Source organism: Bufo gargarizans, chromosome 1, assembly GCF_014858855.1.
Source record: "Bufo gargarizans isolate SCDJY-AF-19 chromosome 1, ASM1485885v1, whole genome shotgun sequence".
NCBI lineage: Eukaryota > Metazoa > Chordata > Amphibia > Anura > Bufonidae > Bufo > Bufo gargarizans.
The window spans coordinates 96,017,650-96,040,959 of NC_058080.1; the positions used below are offsets into that span (position 1 = coordinate 96,017,650).

Sequence of the window (23,310 nt, forward strand, 5' to 3'; positions counted from 1 at the left end):
TATTAAAACAATAAAAGGCTTGAACTACTTCAGTTGTGTGTAATGAATCTAAAATATATGAAAGTCTAATGTTTATCAGTACATTACAGAAAATAATGAACTTTATCACAATATGCTAATTTTTTTAGAAGGACCTGTATATACCTTTGTGTGCAGCCGTTTGCCTAAAAAACGAACTTTTATTGATATGCTAATGAGCCTCTAGGTGCTATGGGGGCGTCTTTTCAGCACCTAGAGGCTCGGTCTACTCACACAAAATGCCGCCCAGCGCGTCCCTCCAGCCCGCCCATCTCCTCTAGAATGCGATCCTCCCTCTGAGCCAGTGGACGAGTTCTCGCGCCTGCGCCGTGCGCATCTGTATTCGGCGCAGGCACAGTGACTGTCTGAACGCTCCCTGCGTCGGCATCTCCCCTGCGCCTGCACCATCTGTTCCTCGGAGCACTCTGACGTAATCGACGCAGGCGCAGTGGAGATGTCTGTGCAGGAAGCGGTCAGACAGTCACTGCGCCTGTGCCGAATACAGACACGGACGGCGCAGGCGCGAGAATTTGTCCGCTGGCTCAGAGGGAGGATCGCATTCCAGAGGAGATGGGCGGGCTGGAGGGACACGCTGGGCGGCATTTTGTGTGAGTAGACGGAGCCTCTAGGTGCTGAAAAGACGCCCCAATAGCACATAGAGGCTTATTAGCATATCAATTAAAGTTCGTTTTTTAGGCAAACGTCTGCACACAAAGGTATTATAATAGCATGGTTTGGGAGAGCAGACACTAGCGGATCGCTAATGTCTGATGGCTAATTATGTCAAAACGAGGTGATAGAAACCCTTTAACATTGAAAAATCGTAGTGTGCAACCTCTAAATATTATCCAGTCTTCTTGAAACTTGGCATATATATCTTTTACATCACTGAGATGTGTGTAAGCAAAGTCTGCAAAAATTTTACATTTTATTTTTTTCCATTACAAAATGAAACCCCCTAGGCCGCAGGTTTGGCATCCCTGCTGTATGTAATCTTCCCAAATAACCACAGGTGTGCAATTCCGTTCTCATTAACTCCTTCTGCAATTCCCAGGCTGAAGGGTGCACAGATTAGATCAGATGGTGAGTCCGTCGTAAAAGTGTGGTGGGCGCTGAAACAATATACCCGTTCCAAAAGCAGTAAAGTCTTATTGCCATAAATTAGCTATACCTTACTTTATTTCCAAGTTTCCAACCAGCTTTTATAAGTGGTTCTCAACAATCTAAAAAATGTATGTTTTCATTCCCTCAGGGGTATTCTCTCTGTTAAGTTGATTTCTGGCAGCTTTCAGCCTCGGGGATAAAGAATCCCAGGATCAGGCTTTTCTCCAGACCTACTGTATGTCTGGAGTTCACGCTATACACGTTTCCTCGAGCTCTGGTGACTAGAGACTCGGGGAGACGGGGCTGATCCAGCCCTTCTTCCAGCAACTTAACTAGTTTTAACTCCTTACTGCCCATACATAACCATTATGGTACATAATGCATATAAAATAATACTTTAACAACAAATTACAACATTTAACTCCTTTTAACATAAAGTTAATTTTTTAGCATTAAATAACTCTTTGCTTTTATCTACTGGGTCACTGCACATGGACGAACATTTAAGACATGGTCTCACTGAGTCCTCCAGAGCAGGAGGTGCGAAATATAGTGATATTATGTAGTGTCATATAATATGGAGGAACGTGGTGTAATTTATTCATTTTTCTATTCTATGCTTATCTGCAGTCACTTTTCTGGGAAAATAACAAACAACTGGTGCATAGATTCTCCGACCGTGGAAAACGCTCCATGCCTTTAGGTGACACTTTAATGGGATTTCTGGCGGATAACATGAACTTTTGTGGAGCAGCCAATAATTCAGGTCAGACAAGAATCAAGATAGAATACATATAACTGATGATAATACCAGAAATTGTGAAATGTCCTAATATGATTTCTGTATAAACTCTTCACCATTAGCAGATCTTTGCGTTTCTTTTGTTAGACCGCGCTGCCTCAGGGTTAGCAGAGATTCCACACTCGAAACCAGTCAGATAATCGCGAACATGGGAAAGCATACAGGCCAAACGAAACCTTTCCTCCTCTCCCTTCCAGGCTTCTATGGAACACCAAGGATGCAGCCAATAGTGAAATACCGTCACATGAATTGGAGTAAAACAGGGTTTATTATACTCACAATACACAGGTAAAAACGAGCAGTGTACAAAAGGATCAATAACCCGACCTGGGTTTCGCTCAGTCGAGCTTCGTCAGGGGTATTCATTCCGCCCTTTCCAGGGCGGTCTTATAAGGGATCAGGTTGGTCGGCACCCACCTCTCCACGAAATCATGATCCAATCCATTACAACAGTGAAAGTTCGATATTTAAACATCCAACAATATATAAATACATATTCCTCAATAATATATCAAGTACATAAAAACAAGGCACGTTTCACATTAACTTCATATCTCTCACATATAAATGTAAAAACTTCTAAACCAATCCTAGACCACACGCATCACACTCCAGCCGGCTTCATTCATTATACTGCTTCTACGTCACTCCACACATGATCACATTCCTCCTATCCACCTTTCTCTGATATTCATCCTGACCAATCACAAGTTACACATTCCTTGGACCGCCCCCCTCCATTCATAAACCGGCAACTCCCCCACATCACATGATGCTACTCAGCCAATTAGATCCTTCACTCTCAAAGGTCCTACATCAACAGGGTAAACTTCCACAATCAGGTAAGACACGGTTTCAAATCAAATTCCGCATTTAAACCTCTTGGCTGCAGTGTTCCCATCCTGTATATCCACTCAACCTCCCGCTTCTTTATCTGCTTGACTCCATTGCCTCCACGCCAATAGGGTTTAACCTGTTCCACCCCCACAAAAAAAAGGCCACTTGGATTTTTTTGATGCGCCGTTTTAACGTGCATTGACACACTATGTGTTTCAAGCCCCTTCCTGATGTGCCTCACATGCTCCTGAATTCTTACTTTGAGCTTCCTTAGGGTACGTCCCACGTATTGGAGGCCACATGGGCACTCCAACAGATAAACAACTCCTACACTCTCGCAGGTAATCTGCCCTTTTATCTTCATATATGTATTTTTTTCACCCGAGTGAACAGATTGAGTATCCTTTTTCCCTTTGTCCCTTTTCCGATTTCTACATGGCAAACAAAACTCACACCAGCTAAACTTATTCCCCTATCTTTATTTTCTCTTAATTTAGTGCGAAGACAGGGAGCCTTTTTAAAAATCACAACAGGTTGCTGTGTATTGTCTTTACCTAGCACTGGATCATTTTTCAAAGTGGACCAATTCTTCCTAGTCGCATTCTTAATTCCTGCTTGCGTATTAAATTGGGTTAAAAAGGAGAAACGAAAGTCTTTCTCGATCTTCACCTTTTCCTCTTTTTCTTTTTTCTCCTCCTTAAATACTTTATTACATTGGGCTAGTTCCTCTACCTGATATCCTTTTTCCATAAATCGCCCCTTAATGATCTCACTTTGTATCTTAAAATCCTCCACTTTAGTACAGTTCCGAAAACCCCTTTTTAATTGCCCTTTAGGGATATTCTTCAGCCACGGAGTGTGGTGACAGCTGGAGGTATCTATATAACCGTTAACATCTGTTTCTTTAAAGAAGGTTTTAAGCTGATTATTTTCAACATAAAGTGTCAGGTCCAAAAAGTTAATCGAGATGTCACTAACTGTACTGGTAAAAGATAAATTCCACTGGTTGTCATTTAACCCTTTAATGAATTCTAACAAGCCCTGCTCCCCCTTCCATAGAACTAGACAATCATCGATTAATCTCTTCCAAACTATTAACTCTAGAGGAGGGGGGGGGGGGGGGAGAGGGGAGGCAGCGCCAAATGTGTCGTACAGTATAAAATAATTGATGCCAAAGTAATGCGCTTACCAGAGTGTGTTGTGAGGAGTCACAACACCTTTGACGAGCCTTGCTGGTAAATGGACCCGACCAGCAACCGGGTAGTGCCTTGCTGCAGCCTTGGTTCCAGGACGCATTTAGGGATTAAATGCGGAAGCGAAGTAAGGTAAACCAAAGAAGAAAAAACTGGAACTGCTTAAAGCTTTTGTTTTGGGCGCTGCTCGGCTAGATATATCACGCAGATGGTGAAATAAAAAGTAGTATTTATTTGTCTACGCGTTTCGAGGGAATTGGACCCTCTTCTTCAGGACATTCAATGATACAGTACAAGACAGTTAGAATTTATTCATACACTTATTTTTGGCGCCTTACCTCGATTGTAGGGGGCGTGGCTATGGGCGGAGTTAATATAAATAAACAGGGGTTAGGATAATCAATACTCTGTCAATCTTGGTGAAGTTACTGTAAAAAACAGGGTTTGACACACTTCACCCAGACGTCCGGTAACCACTGGGGAGGAAAATATACACCGGTAATTAATAAGGTACGTGGACAATGAGCGCTGGAGAGCGTTCAGCCTTCGGGACGGGTAGCTATGCCCCGCCCACCTTTGTGACGTAACACTAAAGGGGTGGCTAGGTTTTGTTTGATAGATGGAGCGCTGGGAAGCGCTAAGCTGTACGGAGTGGTGGGACACGCCCCCCCTCCCTGACACGTAAGCTAATGGGGCGGGCCCAAGGGGATGCCGTTGGGTCCTGTCTGACAATTGGTGGAGCGCTGGGAAGCGCTGAGCTGTCCGGAGTGGTGGGAGACGCCTCACCTCCTGACATGTAAGCTAATGAGGCGGGCCTGAAGGATGCCGATGAGTACTATATGACAATGAGGGAATGACAGGGAAGGTTAAAGGGAACTGGGGGAAAAGGGGGGGGGAGTGAGGGAAATGATGCTGCGCTCCCGGACGCTTTTACGTATCAATGTGTTTAGAGTGAGCGTATATATGTGACATTAAACGAGAGCCTATATGGCAGAAGTAGTAATGTGCATAAAGCACACGATTTTTGATAAAAAAGGAGCCAGAAAGATATCTTGGCAATCGGACGTTATGTAGAAAAAATAATAATATAAAATACACAACATAAGAAGAAAATAACAGGGAAATAAAATGTAGATAAAGGGACTGGCATAAAAGGAATATATAATATATAAAATATAAGGCATAGGTAGTGGCATATGCTATTGGATTAGAGTACTGTTTCACTAAGTTCATTGAGACCATGGGGTGTTAGCGTTTCTAGTTGGTATATCCAGAAAACCTCCCGTTTCTGTAAGATGTCAAACCGATTAAATGAGTTTTCAGGTATATGTTCTATGGGGGTGATTTTTATTGGGTGTTTTTGTTTTTCTATGGTTGTCGCACAGTGTCTTGACAAGCTGTGTTTCTGATATAAACATTGTATATTATGTCTATGTTGATTTAATCGACAGTGTAGCTCCTGTGTTGTGCGCCCCACATACTGCAGGCCGCAACTACACTCAATTAAGTATATAACATAGGAAGACTGGCACGTCATATATTGTTTTATGGGGAAGGATGTTTTGTTACGGTTTGACATGAATGTGGCTTGATTATGAGTAATTGTTTTACAACATAGGCATCGCTTGGACCGGCATTTGTAGCTGCCCGCATTCTGTGCCGCAATTTTACTGGATTTGTTTTGTGGTTCATTATGTTGTCTAGGTTTGCTAGGGGCCAAGATGCTTTTTATCGTAGGGGCTCGTCTATAAGTAATAATTGGTTTGGGGGCTAGGTGTTTTGAGAGGTATGGATCTTGGAGTAATATATGCCATTGTTTGGCTAGAATATTCTTAATATGCCCATTTAACGTGCTGTACTGGGTGATAAAATTAAGACAGTCTTGTTTTTCTTGTTTTTTGGAGGTTTTGGTTAGACATTCCTCCTGGGACACAATGGAGCTTTTTTTCAAAGCGTTTTTTATCAGTTTAGCTGGATATTTTTTTTGCCGAAAATCGTTTACGGATGGTGTCTGTTTGTTGTATGAAGTCTTCTTTGTATGTGCAATTACGTCTTATTTGTTTAAACTGGCTGTATGTTATATTCTGTAGCCATTTTTTATGGTGAAAACTAGAATAGTGGATATAACTGTTGCTATCTACCGGTTTAAAGTATGTTTTGGTGGATATGGTGTTATTGTGACTCTGGATGATGATATCTAGGAATTCGATTTCCGTTCTATTAAAGTTAAGAGTGAAAGTAATGCTGTTTCGTTAAGGGATTGGCAGAAGGTTTTGGCAGAGAGTTCGTCCCCATCCCATATAATGAATATATCATCGATATATCTCCTGAAAAAAAATGATTTTGTTTTTATAGGTTGAGTGCTTAGTTATGTGTAGCTCTTCGAACTCCCCCATAAATAAATTGGCAAAAGACGGCGCTACTCGTGTCCCCATAGTGGTCCCCTTACACTGGTGGTAGATGTCTCCATTATATATGAAATAGTTGTTCTCTAGTATGAACTGTAAGCTTTGTAGCAAAAAAGAAACTTGGGATGATTTTAGGCTGATATCCCTTTCTAGCACTGATTGGATGCACCGGAGACCTAGCTCGTGCTTAATGTTTGTATATAGTGACGTGACATCCAAAGTAAGAAAAGCATATGTTTCTTCCCAGTTTATAGTTTTTAATTTACGGATGAGCTGACTGGAGTCATGTAGGTAAGTGGGCAGTAATCAAAGCAAAAGGTGGCTTCTTTGAAGAACCTAGAATATGACATATTTTCAGTTGTTTCACACTTTTTGGTTATGTATATAATTCCACATGTGTTAATTCATAGTTTTGATGCCTTCAGTGTGAACCTACAATTTTCATAGTCATGAAAATAAAGAAAACTCTTTGAATGAGAAGGTGTGTCCAAACTTTTGGTCTGTACTGTATTTTCCTCCCCAGTGGTTACCGGACGTCTGGGTGAAGTGTGTCAAACCCTGTTTTTTACAGTAACTTCACCAAGATTGACAGAGTATTGATTATCCTAACCCCTGTTTATTTATATTAACTCCGCCCATAGCCACGCCCCCTACAATCGAGGTAAGGCGCCAAAAATAAGTGTATGTATAAATTCAAACTGTCTTGTACTGTATCATTGAATGTCCTGAAGAAGAGGGTCCAATTCCCTCGAAACGCGTAGACAAATAAATACTAATTTTTATTTCACCATCTGCGTGATATATCTAGCCGAGCAGCGCCCAAAACAAAAGCTTTAGGCAGTTCCAGTTTTTTCTTCTTTGGTTTACCAAACTATTAACTCTACAACTTCCGTGATTTTATTCAGTACATGCTTGATGGTCACACTTTCCCAGAAACCCATAAAAATATTGGCGAAACTAGGGGTGAATTTCGCCCCCATCGCCGTACCAGTCCGTTGCAGATAATATTTCTCCTTATACCAAAAATAATTATAACTCAAACTAAAATCCACGCAGTCAAGAATAAACCTCTCTTGCTGTCCTGTCATTAGGGGGTCATTAGTCAGTACTTTTTCAATAGATTTAAGCCCCAGTTCTTTAGGAATCACAGTGGATTAATACTTATCAGAGCTATGAACATTGTGGACCCTCTTATGAGCAATATAGACCACAGCATTATAGGAATTTTAATAAAAATAGGAATTATTACCCCCCCCCCACAGCAAGGAGGTTATTACCCTCCCCGACAGAATAATCACTATGGTGGTAGAAATTAAGGTTTGGCCTGTATGCTTTCCCATGTTCACGATTATCTGACTGGTTTCGAGTGTGGAATCTTTGTTAATCCTGAGGCAGAGCGGTCCAACAAAAGAAACGCATCTATCTGTGTGAACTGTACCCACTTCACCATTGGGACCTGCGACGCATTTAGGCAACGTACATTTTGAGGCTGTTTTTTATTATTTTAATTAGCAGATCTTTAACTGCAGTCATTGAATGAAAACGTTTGCATGTTTACTTCCAGAAAATGAATTTACGTCTGGATTAGTGTTGGGCGAGGATGCTCGGCCGAACACCATTTTAACTCGAGCATCGTGCTCGAGCACACGCAGTGTTCGGCTGAACACCGCGATGTGCCGAGCATGTGCTCGAGTCTCCTCCTCGCACGTTTGTTGGCTGCTACACAGCTCCACAATAATGAAATGGCAGCCACATTTACTACACTTTCTGGAGACTTTATGTCAGTAACTATAGGGGTTAATAATTACCTGATGTAACAGAATATCTGGGGCTGTAGTATTAGACTCAGTCCCCCATACCAGGTGCTGCTGCCACAATCACTGCTGCTTTACCGGAATACCAGGATGCCTGCACAGGGGTTTTACAAGACAGGACATCAGGTCCATGCATTGAACATTGTGTATATGTTGTATAGTTTTATTTGATGTTGAAATGGGAAATATAACTGATGTGGTAATGGAATAACTTTGCTCCATTGCTATACAAACTGCACAAATATGTCAAGGCAATAAGTGGCAGATCTGCAGGATGGGATGGACAATTCTGGATCCTATTCTTCCATACCAGGTCTGCATCGTCTTATCAGTTCAATTAGAGAAACTTTATGTAACAGAATTGTCCTTCAGGAAACTGGAGTTATGATCCGTCAATCACATGTAGATTTGACAAAGTTGACGAGGCTGACCTAAATTTCCCATTTTAACAACATATTCATTGAAAAATAATGTTTAGTATATAAATAGCTGAATAAATATATATGTAGTTAAGGCTGCCGGGCAGCCTGTATTTGTGGGAGGGGCTGAGGCCACGCCCCTTGGCTTTATAACACCCGCGAGTTCAAGGGACGGGACGTGCAGCCAGGTACTTCCGGGTTATGTCTACATGCCTGGTTCCCTGCACGTCCCGCACCATCGCGTCCAGGTTTAGGTGAGTATCGTGGCAGGTCGGCGGTTCGTCAGGTCATGTGGCCACAGGTAAGCGGGGAGTCCGGTGCCGGGCATTGGCTGCGCGCACGCAGCATCGCATGTACTTACCCCAGTGCAGTGGGGTGGATGACCGTCAGGGGGAATTCATGGGTCCTCTGCTCGCGTTCACGGGGCAGGCCGGGCGGCGCAGGGCCGCCCACGTTCGGTCACATGTTCAAGGGGGCGGCCGCAGGTGCCGATTGCTAGGCATGCTCGGCGGCTCCGCCCCCTGCCACGCTTGCTCCTTACTAGAGGGATCCCTCCTGCAGCCGGAGACGTCCGGTATTGATTCACAGCTATCGCCGCAGGTGCCTCCATATGTTCATGTCATAACTCTGTGTACATATACATTAAGGCATGGGTACAGGCTTCACTAAGCAGTTCCACATGAGGTTCCTGGGCAGGGTGGCTTCATTCTTTGTGCATTGCTTGGCCATACTGCTGCCGCAAGCATTTGTATATGTGCCGCCATATAGGTGATGAATGCCACATGACCTTATGTCTCATGTTTGCACGTTCACATATTACTGGGTGGTTTCAAGGTATACATGCCCTGTGTTACAGTTACCACTAATTGGTGCTGCAGGGGATTCTTTTAATTGGTACACTTAACAGTAGGTGCTGGGGGTGATACATGGGACACGGTCACATTCTGGTTTCATTTCTTTGAGTCCATGGTGTTCATCAGTTCGCTTTCATGCTGGTCTGTGTTAGCTGAAGCTATGGTTCACAGGTTAATATCGCACTAGAGGTTGTTGAGTTGATGGGGTCCCCGTTCTGGATCCACGGTTAGCCGTGTTCAGTTACAGACCAGTGGCTCCGGCTGGAGAACTTAGCCTGTCCTGTGTAAGGCAGGCAGCTCAATGAGGGTGAAAAAATATAATTTTTTTTTAAAATTTTCTGGTCTTATAGATAATTTGTCTCGCCCATACATTTACAGTGTTGTAATGCATCGTCATATTTCAGTGGCTGCGTTCGGGTCGCATAGCTTACGCTTCACGCCGTTCCAAGGATTTCCTTTGCAAACAGTAGGTGGTACGTCCTGATTTACCTGCCGTTATGTTATGTGTTATTGTCACAGTGGTGTTTTGGCCTTGCTGCCCACGTTGGCTTGCAGAGGACGGTGGTATTGGGATTCTGACACCTGTTGCGGCCAGGCAGCTTGTCCACACGGCACGTCATGTTAAGGCTAATGATTGTCACCTCGGCTTGGGGGGCCTGTTCTTGCATGGCACCGGTGGAGGTTAGGCGTCCGGCACAGTGGCACCATGTTGGGATTCTGTCTTTTAGGGGCCATCTTCGTGAGTCCTCGTTACATGTCCGTCAAACGGTCATTCGCTATTTGCACGTCCGCCGCTACTGTGGCAGGGTGTCCGGCCTGGTACCCACAGGTTTTGTACGTCTATGTTTTCATTACTCATGGGCCTGAAGCGTTCAGGCGCGTTCTCACGTCTGCCACCCGCGGTGGTGTGTTTTCCTGCCGGGAACGTCTCGGTTGTCATACTCGTCAATGTTGTTACACGTCGGCTTGAAGCTTCAAGCTATGTTACGTCCGCCGCCCCGGTGACATGTTGTCCTGCCTGGAACGTCCAGGTTGTCATACTTGTTATTTTGTCACGTCTGCTTGAAGCGTTCAGGCAATGTTACGTCTGCCGCCCCGGTGGCACGTGGTCCCGCCTGGAACTTTCAGGTTGTCATACTCGTTATCTTGTCACACGTCTGCTTGAAATGTTCAGACAATGTTACGTCTGCCGCCCCGTTGGCCCTTGGTCCTGCCTGGAACGTCCAGGTTGTCATACTCGTCTCTCTTGTTGCACGTCTGCTTGAAGCGTTCAGACAATGTTACGTCTGCCGCCCCGGTGGCATGGTGTCCTGTCTAAGTACGTCCAAGGGGTCATACTCGTCAATCTTGTCACATGTCCGCTCGAAGCAGCATGTTATGTCATGGCAGCGCCTGTGGGGGCATGTCATCCCAGGGTCGTCCTGGTTGGTCTGTTCGTCAGTCCTCATCGTTGTCCGCCTGGAACGGTCAGGCCCATGTTTTTTCGTTTGCCCATGGTAGCAGGCTGTCCGGCCTGGTACCTCCAGGTCGGTTAAAATTTCCAGTGCATTAAGGTGTTCATTCATTATTCTTTGTTTATACGGCAGCACGTTGGGGGGGATTCAGTTCCTTCGGCCTTCCTAAAACAAGGCCTCTACCTCCGTCAGTGGGTCCGGGCCTCCGGTACGGTATCTGTTCCATTCTCATGCAATTCCATAATGAGGTGAGTATCAGTACTGGTCCTCTGGGCTCCAGCCACAGTCAGATGGTCGGTTCCGCCTTTTTTTTAACCGGCAGGGGTCAGGTTTGGGCACCGGGGTGTACGCTTGGTCTCCTCACAAGTAACGAAGGTTTTGTTCTCAGGTGGTGGCTCGGGTTGTAGAATCAGTCGGCGCAGTCAACATGTCCCAGGCCTCAGACATTGATGACGCCTCGTCCATCTCCGGGTCCCAGGTATCCGGTCTGGCTGGCCATGGATCCCCGAGGAACTGGACAGTTCCAAAGCTGATTGCAGAGTTGAATAGAAGGGGCATCAGCCACCCGGCTTCGGCCAGGAAAGCAGAACTATATAGGCTGCTGGTATCCAATCCGGGTCCATCCAGCGATCAAGCTGCAGTACCAACTATACAGTCGTCGTTGGCTCAGTTGCACGCCACGATGGGGAGTCTGGCTGCTTCGGTAGCTGATATCCAGAAAAGGGTCGTGGAACTTGAGTCCAGGGCCTCCGCCGTCTCGCAGCCTGTGGCTCCCGTGGCTGCGGTGCCATGGCCTTTGGCGGGTTCCCCAGATATGTCCTCTACTCCTCCGGCCATTTTCCCAGCTCATTTTGTGGCGGAGAATATCAGGAAGGATATACTGGCAGGCAAGGAAGTTAACCTTGCATCTATCCTCATAGCATCACATGATGCGAGCGAGCACAAAACGATTGATTGCGGGGAGGTGTCAGTAGTAATGAAGTCCAAAGATGCCCGACTGAATCGCAAGCTTTCCATACCCGAGTTTGTACTCGCCTTCAGTTTGTTTAGGGACGTCATCTGCTCGGCACAGCCAAATAGGAGGGAGGAGCTGGACGCCTATCTATATCAGGTCACCGATTTGGGTCACAAGTATGGGGGCTCGGCGTTTTATGATTATCATCGTTCCTTTGCGGCTAAAGCCGCAGCCTCCCTAGCACAGTTTCAATTCATGACCAATTGGGCTGTGCTAGATATGGAGCTTTTCTGCAGGCATTTTGCAGGTCTCTGAGCCCCCACTTGTGGATCGTGCCAATCCATTTTTCATGCCACTGAATGGTGCCCCAACGAGGCGGCCTCCCATCCAGATAGAGCCCTTCCAGGAACATCGGGGGTCCCCAGGGGCCCGGCCCTCATGGACAAGTTTGGTAGGCCGATTGTGTATCTGGGCAAAAGTCAGATATGCAATAATTTTAACTTCGGTCACTGCATGTTCAGTGGGTGCAGGGCCCTCCACGTGTGCACGGTCTGCTTTCGTGCACATCCGAGGTCCACCTGTCCAAAAAAGTCCTCTAAGCAGGTGTGACTGACCGATATCAACGTTAATCTCCTTGGGGCACTCCTAAAAGGTCATGGCGATCAACAGTTTGTGGTACATCTGCTTACGGGTCTGTCACAAGGGTTCCACACGGGGTTGGTGGCCCTTCCGCATTCCAACTGGGAGTGTGAGAACCTCCTCTCTGCCAGACAGGATCCAGAGGCTGTGCAAGCTGCGATTTCCTTGGAACTGGACAAAGGGTTCCTCATCGGTCCGTTTGATTCAATTCCCTTTGATGTATGGAGGGTCAACCCCATTCGAGTGGTGGCTAAGAAGGACTCAAATAAAAGAAGACTTATCTATGATCTCTCGGCTCCTCATTCTTCCCACATACCCAGTATTAACTCCCTCATACCATCGGAAGAGTTTAGTATGAAATACTCCTCTATCGATGAGGCCATTCAATTTATTCTCAAGGCAGGCAGGGGGGCCTGGTTGTCCAAGACAGATATTGCTGACGCCTTTAAACTGCTCCCGATCCATCCGCAACTGTGGCAATACTACGGCATCAGGTGGGCAGGCAGGTACTACTTTGCCAATTGCCTGACGTTTGGCTCAAAAAGCAGCCCATGGCTGTTTGACCGTCTGGCCCAGGCCCTGCACTGGATCCTGGTCGAACATGAACAGGCCCCCATGTGCATCCATTACCTAGACGACTTCCTGCTGGTGGAACACCCTTCCCGGCAGCCCTCCAGCTTATCCTCCCTGCTGGAATTATTTTCGGCACTGCAGGTTCCTGTCGCCCCAGGGAAGACGGTAGGTCCTTCCAAGACGATCACCTTCCTGGGGGTCATTCTGGACTCTGTGAGGTTGGAAGCAAGGTTCCCCGAGGAGAAGTTGCAGCAGATCCGGTTAGCCATCCAGGAGGCTTCCAAGTCCTGCTTCCTGACCAAGACGAACCTCCAATTGTTACTGGGCCGGCTGAACTTCGCCATGAGGGTCATGCCCCAGGGACGTACCTTTGTTTCCCGGCTCTTGCTGCTCCTGCCATCGGCCCCAGAACAGGACAGTGTTATTCGTTTTGACCAACAGGCCATGGCGGACCTGTCCATGTGGAGTACATTCATGTCCTCATGGAATGGGGTAAGGTTGTTCATCCCCCCCCGGGACCCGTCCTCTCCCACGATTTATTCAGATACGGCCGCATCAAAGGGCTTTGCAGCCATATTTGGCAATCACTGGCTTGCCGGTGCCTACCCGTCTCAGATCACGGTGGACAGGGAGGCTCTTCGGTCATCCCCCCTTTTGGAGTTATATCCTTTGGTGGCGGCGGCCCATGTATGGGGCCACGAGTGGTCAGACTCGAGGGTGTTGTTTATCACCGATAGTCAGGACTTGGTTGACATCATCCGCAGTGGCAGAGCGAAATCCCCTAAAATCATGGCCCTCATGCGTAGGTTGGTTTGGCTGTCCATGGTGCATAATTTTTGCTTTGAGTGCTCCCACATTCAGGGTTCCAGGAATACGGCTGCTGATGCGCTGTCCCGGTTTAACGTTAATGTCTTTTTTCTGAATATGCCACATGCAGACGCAACGGGGGCAGGCATTCCAGCATACAGCGACCTGGTGTGGGATTAACGTCATTGATCAGGACAGCAAAAGACCTGTTGCACCAGAGCCTTTCTGAAAATACAGTCAGGAATTACCGCACGGGCTGGAATCTTTATAGGGATTTTGCCAAGAATCACCCACAGGGCAACGTGGATGACGTGTCATTCGTGATGGCGTTTATCGCTCATTGTCATTCCAACCTCGGACTCGCTCACAACACTATCCGCCTTTACTTGGCGGGAGTTCAACATCAGTTCACGTTGAACAACCCTGTCCGAGTCTTTTTTTTCACGTCGCAAGCCATCAAAGCCACGCTCCGGGGCATTGAGAAAGCCGGTGCATCTAGACACCAGATACCTTCGCACGTCATCAGGTGCATGGGGCGTTGGCGGTCGTCTTGTTTCTCCAGATACGTTCCAAATCCTCAATCAGAGATTCGTAATGCTTTCTGTTCACTTGCCCTGTAACAGTGCAATAAAGTGTTTGACAGTATGGTTGTGTCTCCTTTTAGGCCTATCCTCGTTCCGGGCTCCCGGTATTAACCAGCCATCGGTTAGCTCTAGTTTTACTTCCAGGGGCCGTCGCCCTGACCACAAGTAAATAAGGCTGCCGGGCAGCCTGTATTTGTGGGAGGGGCTGAGGCCACGCCCCTTGGCTTTATAACACCCGCGAGTTCAAGGGACGTGCAGCCAGGTACCCCTCCCTCCCCTTTTTCTTAGCTCTCTCTTAGGGTAGGCCCACTTTAGGCCTATTCTCGTTCCGGGCTCCCGGCATTAACCAGCCATCTGTTAGCTCTAGTTCTACGTCCAGGGGCCGTCGCCCTGACCACAAATATATATATATATATAGGTGTTTCCATAAATTTCTGACTTTTTCCTATGAACCAGGCTCCCTCCCCTCTTCAGAGCAGGGGGTGCCTGGTTTAATGCTCTGGTTCTCCCATTGACTTCTATTGTGATCTCTGTAGAGCACCCGAGCATCCCGATGTGTTCTACTCGAGCACTTTGCTGCTCGATCACCACTAGTCTGGATATGTGAATATACAGGCGCTCGGTATCAGACAACTGTAATGTGTTGTGCACTTGTATGATCATTACATGCCATTGCAACATTCCTGCTCATGTGTAATACCTCAGAGTAGGGGTATTACTATTTTTTGCACTGATTTATTGTATTTCACATAATTTGGATGTAATCTTAATGTGTGACATGCTATGTACTTGGTTTACAGTAGGTGCAGAGGAAGCAGTGATCTGCACCAGGAATGGAACTTAGCATTCCATTCCTCCCCCTTTTGGTAGAAGTGGGCTAGGTCGACTTTCTGCCAAAGGTGGGGCAGAGAGTGAGGAACAGTCTAAAGATGGAGAGTGAGGATTGATGGGGAATGTGATCCATCTCCCATTCCTCTGGGCCATGAGGACCCCAGAGGCAGCTCATCCGTGAGGTCCACTTCTCCAGAGAGTCTGCAGAGTCTTAGGTCAAAGAAGACTAGAAAGCTACAGTAGAGTGATCAAAAATCAGAGCTATCAAGGCTCCGCTGCAAAGATGGTGGAAAACACGTTAAGACACCATCACAAAAGTCAGGATAGGCATCGCTAGAAGCCTGCCTATAACGAGATGGAAAATGGGCCCTCATTATGAAGCCACTGTTGTGAGCAGCAGTTATCATCATCAAGTCAGCCTGCCATCATACCTCTCCCACTAGTGCCAGAAGAGAATTTGAAGCCTGCTGAAACCATCTGTATTCTCAAGTTCATGCTGCACTTAGTAAAAGAACTTTATTACGTTTTAAGTCTGGCCTCATTCGTCTTCTTCAGCCCTTTCACTGCATTGGACCCCAGGGAGTGACGACCTGAGGTAGAACACTGTGAAACAACTACACTACATCAATGCCACTACCAGTCTCAACCAATGCACTGGCTCCCACATGGGCTCGCTGCAATAATCTGGTGTCATGAACAGGATTGGGTCACTGTGCTTTACTACTATTGGCCTAAATTGATGTGAAAAACTCCTAACAGTGACTTTTTTGCAGTATCCAAGGTTCATTTGCTGCTGAAAAGTGTGCATAGGGTTTAATCGGCCATCTTGGATTTGTGCCTCATCTATAGAGATGTCGTGAACATAAAATCTTCCGTTCGCGAACACGAATTTTCGCCCATTGACTTCAATGGGCAGGCGAATTTTAAAACCCACAGGGACTCTTTCTGGCCACAATACTGATGGAAAAGTTATTTCAAGGGGACTAACACCTGGACTGTGGCATGCCGGAGGGGGATCCATGGCAAAACTCCCATGGAAAATTACATAGTTGACGCAGAGTTGGATTTTAATCCATAAAGGGCATAATTCACCTAACAATCCAATATTTTTTTTTATAACGTGGTTTAAAACATCCAGTGTGTGTATACGATCAGGTATGATGTTGTATCGATCAGGTAGTGTAAGGGTTACGCCCGCTTCACAGACATTGACAGACCAAACTCCCCTTTTAATGCACCGCAAACAGTCCATTTGCCCAACCGCAAACTTCCCATTTGCACAAGGTTGGATACCAAGCTAGCCATGTCCCGTTGATGTCATTGAAGGTTTCTTCCTCCACCCAGCCACATACAACACCAAGGGTCCTGGAATGGTGAATTGAATTGATTTTTCGAATGGGGAGATGGTAAAAAAAACGCTGGCTCCCTCCCCTTTGTTTGAATCCACGGTCACTGTGTCTGTGCCGTGCAATTTACTGTCCCACCCGAAATTAGTGCTATTTTCTATAGTTCTCTCTTCTCATCAGTTTAATCCCTGTTACGTCCCCAATCTGGGGTCCATTTATTAAATAGATTTTTTGAACGGGGAGATGGTTAAAAAATTGCTGGCTCCCTCCCCTTTGTTTGAATCCACGCCACGGTCACTGCGTCTGCACCGTGCAATTTACTGTCACACCCGATATGAGTGCTATTTTCTGTAGTACTATTCTCATCAGTTTAATCCCTGTTATGTCCCATATCAGGGTGGGATTGCCTTTTGTGAAAAAAAAATTTAGGCCGGGTATCTTCGACTGCCTTCACAGTGACAGACCAAACTCTGATACACCAAACTGAATTGATTTTAGGAACCGGGAGATGGAAAAAGCAGCTTGGTCGGTCCTCTTACTCCCAAGTTGGGGCACTGCGCGTGCACGGAGCAATGTGCTGTGACACCCTATATGAGTGGTGTCTTAACTAGTCCTATTCCTATCAGTTTAATCCCTGTTACGTCCCCTATCCGGGGACGTGTGTCGAATTGATTAACCATTGTCGAATTAACGAACCATTACGACATCCTGGAATAATTTAGTTCTGAGCTTTGTACTTGATTTGTATTGGAATTGTTGGGGATTTTTTAAATTGTCTGCATTATTTCTAATAAACTATTAAGAGACTTTATTATGATTTTTTTATTTTATGTATTAAAAGCCCACCTATACAACTTAAAAAAAGATAAATAAAAAAAATTCAGTTATTTTCTATGAAAAAACATCCAGCCGTCCCGATCGCTTTTGGTCTGATCATAATGAAGGAACGGCCTTATCATCTGGGGTGTGGCAACATTGCCAACACACTCATAGAGGTGATGATCGCTTCATTGTGATACGCAAGCCCCTTCACCACAACAAGGTAACGATCACGAAAGGGGAATTGACACTTGTATGTGCCTTTTTTTGTTTTGTTTTTGCAGCCACAGTGCAGCACCAGAGGCCAGAAAAATTAGGCATGTACACATGCCTGAAAAACAATGTTATTGTTGCAGCCGCTGTTGTAGCAGCGGCCGGAAAAATTGATGTTTTCAAGGCAGAAAGGTGACTAAAACATTGCGGCTTGAACCCTAGTTGGTGGCGGAGAATTCACGAAAGTCATCCGGTATACAGACATTAAATACAGCAGTGTGGGGACCATTTTAAGGCCAAGGCATGTCAGGCCTTTGGTTAGTTAAACGTATCCCCTACTGTCAGTCCCTTTGGGATCCATGCCTCATTCATCTTAATGAAGGTGAGGTAATCAACACTTTTTTGACCGAGGCGACTTCTTTTGTCAGTGACAATGCCTCCTGCTGCACTGAAGGTCCTTTTTCACAAGAGACTTGAAGCGGGGCAGGCCAGAAGTTCTATCGCAAACTGGGATAGCTCAGGCCACAGGTCAAGCCTGCACACCCAGTAGTCAAGGGGTTCATCGCTCCTCAGAGTGTCGATATCTGCAGTTAAGGCAAGGTAGTCTGCCACCTGTCGGTCGTTCTCTAAGGCTGGATCCCGAAGGGCTGTGGCGATGTGTAGGACTGAAAAAGCTCTGCATGTCCTCCATCAACAACACATCTGTAAAGCGTCCTGTCCTTGCCTCCGTGGTAGGAGGAGGATTACTTTCACCTCTTCCCCAGTTAGATTCCCGTTGTGCTGTGACATCCCCCTTATAAGCTGTGTAAAACATATTTTTTAGTTTGGTTTTGAACTGCTGCATCCTTTCTGACTTCCGGTAATTTGGTAACATTTCCGCCACTTTCTGCTTATACCATGGGTCCCAGATAGGTGACAACAACAAGCACCCTGGGATGCCTGCTGTGGTTGGTCTTCCTCCTCCTCAAAGCCACATTCCTCCTCTGACTCCTCTTCCTCATACTCCTCTTGCAGCGTTGCCGCAGGTCCGGCAAGCGATGATGACAAGGCTGTTTCTGGTGGTGATGGTGACCACAACTCTTCCTCTTCACGCTCATCTACAGCCTGATCCAGCACTCTTCGCAGGGCACGCTCCAGGAAGAAAACAAATGGGATGAGGTCGCTGATGGTGCCTTTGGTGCGACTGACTAGGTTTGTCACCTCCTCAAAAGGATGCATGAGCCTACAGGCATTGCGCATGAGCGTCCAGTAACGTGGCAAAAAAATTCCCAGCTCCGCAGAGGCTGTCCTAGCACCCTGGTCATACAAATACTCGTTGACGGCTTTTTCTTGTTGGATCAGGCGGTCGAACATTAGGAGTGTTGAATTCCAACGTGTCGGGCTGTCGCAAATCAAGCGCCTCACTGGCATGTTGTTTCGGCGCTGAATGTCTGCAAAGTGCGCCATGGCTGTGTAGGAACACCTGAAATGGCCACACACCTTCCTGGCCTGCTTGAGGACGTCCTGTAAGCCTGGGTACTTAGACACAAAGCGTTGTACGAGGAGATTCAACACATGTGCCATGCACGGCACATGTGTCAACTTGCCCAAATTCAATGCCGCCAACAAATTGCTTCCATTGTGACACACCACTTTGCCGATCTCCAGTTGGTGCGGGGTCAGCCACTGATCCACCTGTGCGTTCAGGGCGGACAGGAGTGCTGGTCCGGTGTGGCTCTCTGCTATAAGGCAAGTCAACCCCAAGACAGCGTGACACTGTCGTATCCGGGATGTGGAATAGCCCCTGGGGATCTGGGGGGGTTCAGTTGATGTGCAGCCAGACGCCGCAGCAGAAGAGGACTCAGCCGAGGAGGTTATGGAAGGGGCTGGAGTAGGAGGAGTAGAGGAGGTGGCAGTAGGCCTGCCTGCAAGTCGTGGTGGTGTCACCAACTCCGCTGCAGAGCCACGCATTCCATGCTTGGCAGCCGTCAGCAGGTTGACCCAATGCGCAGTGTAGGAGATATACCTGCCCTGACCGTGCTTTGCAGACCAGGTATCAGTGGTCAGATGGACCCTTGCCCCAACACTGTATGCCAGAGATGCCATGACTTCCTTTTCAATCACCGAGTAGAGGTTTGGGATTGCCTTTTTAGAAAAAAAAAATTTGTCCGGGTACCTTCCACTGTGGTGTCCCAATAGCGACAAATTTTTTGAAGGCCTCAGACTCTACCAGCTGGTATGGTAAAAGCTGGCGGGCTAAGAGTTCCGTCAAGCCAGCTGTCAGACGCCGGGCAAGGGGGTGACTCTGTGACATTGGCTTCTTACTCTCAAACATTTCCTTAACAGACACCTGACTGTGGGCAGATGAGGTGGAACTGCTCAAGGTGAGAGGCGGAGTGGCGGGTGGTTGCGAGGGGGCAAGGAGGACAGCAGTGGTTGACGTGGCTGAAGATGCTGGACCAGGAGGAGGATGGTGGCTTTGAGCTTGTGTGCTGCTTCTACTCGTTATCATGTGTTGATCCCATAGGCGTTTGTGATGTGCGATCATGTGCCTTCGCAAAGCAGTTGTACCTAGGTGGGTGTTGGATTTCCCACGACTCAGTTTCTTTTGGCACAGGTTGCAAATGGCATCGCTGTTGTCAGAGGCAGACACACAAAAAAAATGCCACACTGCTGAGCTTTGCAATGACGGCATTCTGGTGGTGGCAACAGCATGCGTTGATTGGCGTGCTGTCTGGCTGACCCCGGGTGCCGATACATGCTGTCTGACTGTGCCACTAGCTCCTTGCGACGACCTCCCCCTGCTTCCAACTCGTCTCCTCCTTCTTTCTGTCTCCCCTTCTGAACTTTCCCCCTCTTCTTCTTCTCTTCGAGCAGGCACCCACGTGGCATCCACGGACGCATCGTCATCATGAACCGCTTCACTTGTATCTGACACCTCAGCAAAAGGAAGCAGCAGCGGGTACAACATCATCATCATCACACTGTACGTCCATGTGTGTAATGCTGCCTGACTGAGACATATCCCTGTTATCTACATCCCCTGGCAATAATGGTTGCGCATCACTAATTTCATCCAACTGATGTGTAAATAACTCCTCTGAGGGATCAAGTGAAGCGGCTGTGGTGGCTGTGGTGGTAGTGGTGGTGGGTGGGAGAGTGGTGACCAAAGCTGAGCTGGAGGGGGATGGTGCGTCAAGGTTCTTAGCGGAAGCTGTTGAAGATTGGGTGTCCTGTGTAAGCCAGTCAACTATTTTCTCAGATTTTTTTGGGTTCAGGGTACATGGCCTCTGAACACTGGGCATTATTCCAGGGCCAGTGGAAATCACAGCACCACGAACACGACGGCCCCTGCGGCGTGGCCTGCCTCTGCCTGTCATTTTTATTAGATAAGTGTTACTATGCGTGCAAGGTACTGTGCCACTCTATATAAGTGGTGGGCAGTGGGCACAGTACAGTCTGTGTGGGCCTGGCTGACACACACGGGCTTGCAAATGTGATTAGATCACAGTTAAATTTAAAATATATATTTTTTTTTTCCCTGAAAGGTATTTGGGTGAATGACACCCTGTAACGGTATGAGTGCAGGCCTAGCCACTAGCCAGTGGACACAATACAGTATGTGTGGGGGCCTGACACACACGGGCTTGCAAATATGATTAGATCACAGTTAAATTTTAAATAGATCTTTTTTTTTCTGAAAGGTATTTGGGTGAATGACACCCTGTAACGGTATGAGTGCAGGCCTAGCCACTAGCCAGTGGACACAATACAGTATGTGTGGGGGCCTGACACACACGGGCTTGCTAATGTGATTAGATCACAGAAAAATATTAAGTAGAATTTTTTTTTATCTGCAAGGTATTTTCTGTCACACCCTGTATGAATGGTGTGCACTGTGCACACAGTGCTGTCTATGACTGAGCCTGCAGCCTCTCACACACGGGCAGCCAGGCAACTGCAATATATATATATGGAAAAAAAAAAGCAGACTGATGTACCAGCCCTGAAAAGGGCTTTTTGGGGTGCTGTCTGGATGCTGTCCTTACAGCAGATGAGTCTGTGGACACAGAACAATGCCCTAGCTAATGCTTTCCCTATTGAATCAGCAGCAGCTACACTCTCCCTCCTCTCTCTGTGAATGCAGATTCCGAATGAATCTAAAATGGATGCTGTCCTGGAGGTGGGAGGGAGGGTCTGCTGCTGATTGGCTGGAATGTGTCTGCTGACTGTGAGGTAGAGGGTCAAAGTTTACTCAATGATGATGTATAGGGGGCGGACCGAACATCGCATGTGTTCGCCCGCAGCGGCGAACGCGAACAAGCTATGTTTGCCGGGAACTATTCGCTGGCGAATAGTTCTGGACATCACTACTCGTGTACTGAGGACCTGAGGGTGCAAATGAAGTGGCCCACCTCCACACAGGGACTATCCTTTCAGCAGGAGGAAAGTTCTTCATTCAGGTTCCCAGGGGGACAAGTAACTAACCGTACCCCACCAGGAGTAAAGGCTGCAGCCATCTTGGAAAAGGCAGTGCAGAGCTACAATAGAGTTCCTTCACCGGACCCGGATATTCAATGCCCAAAAGGTCTGAGTGAGGCCCTCAGAGGCAGGTCTTCTGCGAGGACCACTACTCCAGAGAGCCTGCAGGGTCCTAGGCCACAGAAGATTATCAAGCTATGGCGTATTAGGGAGCAAAGTGATCGAGCATTTGAGCTATCAAGACTCTGCTACCAAAAGTGGTGGGAAACATGTTAAGACTAGTGATGAGCGGCAGGTGCCATATTCGATTTCGACGAAATTCGCGAATATTCGATAGAATATTCGTTTTATATTCGTCGAAATCGAATATTCGTCATTATTCTTGTTATCGCGATTAATATGCGATTTAAATAATCGAATTTCGATTTTAACTTAAAGGCTACTCTCCTATTGAAATTGCAATTCGATTTTTTCAAGTTATAAAATTCGAATTTCGATTTTAACTTAGCACTGCTATATGCCATATTAGTTAGCCTAATATGGCATATAGCAGTGCTAAGTTAAAATCGAAATTCGAATTTTATAACTTGAAAAAATCGAATTGCGATTTCAACGTAATTCTCAAATCCGACAGTACATTCTAGTATATGGAGTCGTTCCCATGGTGATGGGGACGCTCCATAAGCATGGAATATGGCTTCAATGGCTTGGTAGAATTAGCGAATTGACGAATATATTCGTTATATTCCACAAAACGAATATAACGAATGTATTCGTCATATTCCACAAAACGAAGATAACGAAGTATTCTGCATCTTCATTTTAGCTACATATTCATCAATTTCGCTAATTCTAGCAATGATATAGGAAAGTTAACTATAGAGACAGCTAAGTATAATTCGCTATGCGATTATATGACTGCTTTTTTTTATAAATAGTATAATTATAATAATTATCAGGTATTATAATTATTCTATTTATTTAAAAAAAAAGCAGTAATATAATCGCATAGCGAATTAAACTTAGCTGTCCAGTCAGTGCCCGTTGCCGCTTCTGCCGACTTCCATGCTCATGGAGCGTCCCCATCACCATGGGAACATCTCCATATACTAGAATGTACTGTCGGATTTGAGAATTACGTTGAAATCGCAATTCGATTTTTTCAAGTTATAATAATCG

The 23,310-nt window shown here is 46.4% G+C and overlaps 1 protein-coding gene across 3 annotated transcripts in view; it reads left to right on the top strand.

The window, feature by feature from the left end:
* Positions 1–23,310, top strand: part of BST1 (bone marrow stromal cell antigen 1) — a 192,828-nt gene that overhangs the window by 90,645 nt on the left and 78,873 nt on the right. For all 3 annotated transcript variants that reach the window (XM_044296795.1, XM_044296804.1, XM_044296812.1), the window contains exon 4: positions 1,753–1,888. In XM_044296795.1, the coding sequence (XP_044152730.1) occupies positions 1,753–1,888 (136 nt within the window). The remainder of the gene's footprint in view (positions 1–1,752; positions 1,889–23,310) is intronic.